Source organism: Rhipicephalus microplus, chromosome X, assembly GCF_043290135.1.
Source record: "Rhipicephalus microplus isolate Deutch F79 chromosome X, USDA_Rmic, whole genome shotgun sequence".
NCBI classification, from domain to species: domain Eukaryota; kingdom Metazoa; phylum Arthropoda; class Arachnida; order Ixodida; family Ixodidae; genus Rhipicephalus; species Rhipicephalus microplus.
The window spans coordinates 104,642,090-104,646,732 of record NC_134710.1 but is presented as its reverse complement, the minus strand read 5'-3'; the positions used below and the strand labels follow the sequence as shown (position 1 = coordinate 104,646,732).

Genomic DNA, 4,643 nt, shown 5'->3' with positions numbered 1-4,643 from the left:
TAAAATGCGCAACAAGACCAGTGCTAACACAAAATAGAGTTCAACTCTTTAGGGAATTGTTGCCGTACCGAACGTTACTGATGGGTACAAAGTCCACTCAGACAAAACAGCACTTCGATCACATGTTGCGAGTTTGGGATGGAAATATTTAAATGCGAATCATTTCTTTGCGTACTGCAGGCACTTTGAGCATCTATCTATCTATCTATCTATCTATCTATCTATCTATCTATCTATCTATCTATCTATCTATCTATCTATCTATCTATCTATCTATCTATCTATCTATCTATCTATCTATCTATCTATCTATCTATCTATCTATCTATCTATCTATCTATCTATCTATCTATCTATCTATCTATCTATCTGTCTATCTGTCTGTCTGCCTGTCTGTCTGTTTGTCTGTCTATCTATCTATCTGTCTGTCTGTCTGTCTGTCTGTCTGTCTATCTATCTCTCTGTCTGTCTATCTATCTATCTCTCTGTCTGTCTATCTATCTGTCTATCTATCTATCTGTCTATCTGTCTATCTGTCTATCTATCTATCTATCTGTCTATCTGTCTATCTATCTATCTATCTATCTATCTATCTATCTATCTATCTATCTATCTATCTATCTATCTATCTATCTATCTATCTATCTATCTATCTATCTATCTATCTATCTATCTATCTATCTATCTATCCGCCTACGTCCGGGTGCTCTCGAGATCAAAATTAGTATGAGAAAAATTACAACACAGTCACCTTTACATCCGCTGGCATCGCATGAGTCATCATCGATATCGATTCCCAAAGTATATGTGAGATCTGCCGAATTTTTTCAGTGCACTGGCACCTTTCGAAGTCGCATGCACAGCGAAATCCACTCTTAACCAACTTCAGTTGTAATTGCTTGTTGAAGCTGTTCACAACTATACGTGACGACTGGAAGATGATTGATTGTAAACGCTTCTCACTTTACCTTTTCATCAAGAGCGTGGCTGCTGTGACCGTAGGACTGGGAAGGGAAAATTTGGAGCACGATAGAGCTCCGCCTTCAAAAGTAGAACGTGATAGCGTAATCAAGGTCCGTGCACATCGCCTTCCGATTTTTAAGTGCTGCTTCAATTCTCGGCACATGCCCCGTTATGAAACTAACGTCTGTGCTCGTAGCATTAGCTGTTTCTATCCTAGAATGCCTACTGCAAGCACAAAGGCCCACGCCATACTTTTTCCTTTGACAAACGAGCAAATGGCCCCCAACGCATCCGTAAGTCAGCACGCACCTGCGCATCTGCTCACTTTGTATGTTTTTGCTGCTGGTGATGGTTAAATATGTCTGAGAGCTTTGTAAAGGATCTACCTGTAAACCCCTCGCTTGATGCTTGTGTGATATTATGCTTCTGCCAAGCGACATTACTTATTCGTGAAGAAGAGTCATCACATTACGGGACATTCTTGAAGTTTTCTTTCGGCTCTCTCTTTTTTTTTCCGAAAGCAGTTTCGAGCAAAGGCGTGGCTCTGTGGTAGCGCCTGTTTGTAACGCAGAACTGGGCTTATATCACACTCGCACCAAGCTTTTTTTATTAGTATTTTAGTTATTTCCATCTGTCTTGAGGTTTCGCTCAAAGAAAGCGCTGATTTTTCGCTTACAACTAACGACACCAGTGGCAGCAGCAATATTTCTGCGAAATGATCTCTTGATCTCTGTAACGTTGAAATAAATGAGGTGTTAGTAGATTGGAATGACAATTTAAGCGCCAAGTAATACACGTGTTTCTTTTCCTACCGTCTTCAGTTCATGCCATATAAGGCGTTAATTCGACTCGAATGCTAACATCAAAATCAGCATTAGTTCGAGTGGCTAGATTCATAGCAACGGAATGGGGTTGTGCCAAACAATTGCGGATACCTGTCGGCATGCTAAAAGTACAAATGCAGCTTTTCAATCAGCGGGCAATGCACCGGAGGGGGAGGGGGTATTTTTTAACGTTGCTGCGACATTTCTAAAGATCACCGTAGTTTAGCGAGCTCTTTTGTCAAAAGTAAATGTACTGGAATTCACATCTTGCTTTGGAGAGAGAAAGCGGAAAAGTCCGCCTTTTTAGGCTTTTTTTAGCATACATAGCACTCTTGTACCAATAGTACTAATTGTCGACTTAAGCGGATCAAATTAGAAAAGTAATAAAATAGATGAAATGGGATTGATCGAGGGCTCTTGTTTTTAGTTACACGCAACTATACGAAGCAGAAGACCAAAAAGGAAGCGAACAGAAAAGGAGAAGGCATGAAGGTTAACTACAAATACTTCCGATTGGCTAATCTACTCTGGGAGATCATGAAAGGGAGCCAATTGACAAGGAAGCTAAAGAACATATAGGGGACATCACTTGTATGTTATCTGTAATATAGTATCTGACGTAAATCGAAAGGAACATAAGGTAGGTGACTTGCCGCCGCAGGGCCGTAGTCAGGGGGGGGGGGGATAGGGTATGGGGTTTGACTCCTTGAAAATTTTCACTTTGCTTGCGTATACGTACCAGCATGAACATACATAAGGCATGAGCGAATCCCCCTTGCTCATCGCGTAGCTCATCGGCTTATTACAAGCTAGAATCGGAGCAATAGAACCTCGTATGAAGGCATCACGTCTGCTGTAACGACACCCTCGGTATAAATAAACGAAAGGGGATGAACCGGTTGACGGCTTGCTTTTCATGTAAAAACCCTTTATGAAACTAACACATGATGTAACACAAGATGTAGATGTTGGTTTCATTAGATTAAAATTAACTAAAAGAAAAAGCCGCGTATTAACAATGCACACTTTCGAATATACATAAAACCAGGATTTTATTCCGAGTGCGGGGGACTAATAAAATGCTAAAACTGGCGAAGATTTCATGAGTACCTAGCATATGAATATGAAAAAAAACTGCATAGCACAGAGCATGACATAAACGCAAACATTAGAATGACCAAGAACCATGAGCGACAATGATGCATTAAACGCTACCACTACACGATGTCTGCAAAAGCACGAAACACGTATGTCCGCAGCAGGTCAACGCCCTATAGGAAGGCCGGTATTCGTAGAAATTGTTTTTCCGATAAAAAAAAAACGGCTGGTAATACCCGCCGCCATGATGATGTCACGTCATGGGCTCCAACTTGATGCCAGCGGTGGCGACGCCAACCAGGTGCCCCTGGCTCTACCGCTTTCCTGACGTCGTGTCACTTTGTTTTCGCAAGATGCACAGCTCTATCAGAATGCAGTCGTGCGATCCGGAGCACCGGATTCTCCAACTTCCACGCAAGAAAATCGGCGTACAATTTGCTCAGCATGTCGAATGCAAGTTTGTACAAGGCTCTCAAAGTTACAGTTGTCATACCGAAGTAAAAGGCCTCCAAAGTCCTTTCAAAAAGGGAGTACTGCTTTCGGTCTTCCAACCCCGATACCAGGTGGACAAGAAAAAACACAAAGGCCGAGAGCGTTATCAACATCATTAAGAAAAGCAAGTGGCCAAGCAGCATTCGCTGCACATGCCAGTTGCTTTGCGAAACCCAATGGAAAAATCTAAGCACATTGCAAGGTTGGGCCTCCATCGGGAAACGCTGACCGCAGAGTTCGCAGTAGTCCACTTTCTGCGCGTTAAGCCATAGTTCGAGGCAAGACACGTGGACGAAGCCCATGGTTCCAGCACAGCTGCAAAGAGACTCGAGCGCTCCTTCTTGGTCACCTCCATGGCAGATACGGCACACGGGTCCGTTGTTCCTATTCTCGCTGGAGCTACCGGTAGGCGTAGCTTGCGAGAAGTTATCCGCGGATTCATCCACGAAGTCACTTAGCAGTGCAGGGATTGACAACGACGGGGCTCTGTCATCTGGGGACCGCGCCACGATGCCGTCACTGCACTTCAGGCTCGCGTTCATGAATTGAAGCTCGTCGTTGATTTCAGATGATACTGAATTCTTGGTACCGGAGGGCAAAGACGAGGGCACGGCGCAGCTCTCGTCTATCCTGGACACTGAAATATGATTAGAGTTACATCAGTACTACGTGGCATTCGCCATGTTCCTGTGTTAGTATGAAAAGACTAGCAGTCCAATTGTGTTTACCTGTTTGCAGCGAAGCCCGGTTTGTTTCCTCGCCAGGATTCTTGTGGTGGTCATTGGACATAGTTTTGTCCCGTTAATAAAACGTATGTGAAAGCCTTGGCAAAGCAGCTAGCAGTTGTTTTCGTAGTGGTTTCTTCCTTTCCTCTGCCGTACAGTGGGATGTCACCGCGAGTAAAATGGGGTGGGAAGCTGTGCCACCTTTTCACGTTGCATGATTAAGAAGTAATCATCACATGTGCCCCGCATATCAGAAATCTTAGGCTGATGTATATCTGAGCGCAAAGAAATATGTCGGCACTTTTCAACTGATACCAACTATCTTATGAATAAAACATAGTGGCGCCAAAAGGAACTGTGATCCTTTATCAGACCGCTTTGCTACCATGTCAGTGCTGCATTTCGGCATGCCATCGTCAGATTTGTGATTGAGTAAGGAGAAAAAGAACAGCAACATTCCAAGCAGAAAGAAACGCACCACTGCTTCTGCACTGGTGTAATCTAATGCGTGCCCCGCCGTGGCGGTGTAGTGTCTAAGGTA

The 4,643-nt window shown here is 43.6% G+C and overlaps 1 protein-coding gene across 1 annotated transcript; it reads right to left on the bottom strand.

Annotated features, from left to right (window-relative positions):
* Window positions 1-2,820: 2,820 nt before the first annotated feature.
* LOC119175449 (uncharacterized) lies at window positions 2,821-4,386 on the bottom strand. Its single transcript, XM_037426398.2, has 2 exons — window positions 4,106-4,386; window positions 2,821-4,014 (listed from the first exon to the last, which is right to left on the bottom strand). Exons 1-2 carry the CDS (start codon window positions 4,164-4,166, stop codon window positions 3,221-3,223), a joined length of 855 nt encoding a protein of 284 aa, XP_037282295.2. The 5' UTR covers window positions 4,167-4,386; the 3' UTR covers window positions 2,821-3,220.
* Window positions 4,387-4,643: the final 257 nt, after the last annotated feature.

Excerpts from the sequence above, each read along its gene's own strand:
- LOC119175449 (XM_037426398.2), bottom strand. The coding sequence starts at position 4,166 with ATGTCCAATGACCACCACAAGAATCCTGGCGAGGAAACAAACCGGGCT. Across the intron at positions 4,015-4,105 it reads CCGGGCTTCGCTGCAAACAG|TGTCCAGGATAGACGAGAGC; the intron begins GTAAACACAATT and ends ATCATATTTCAG.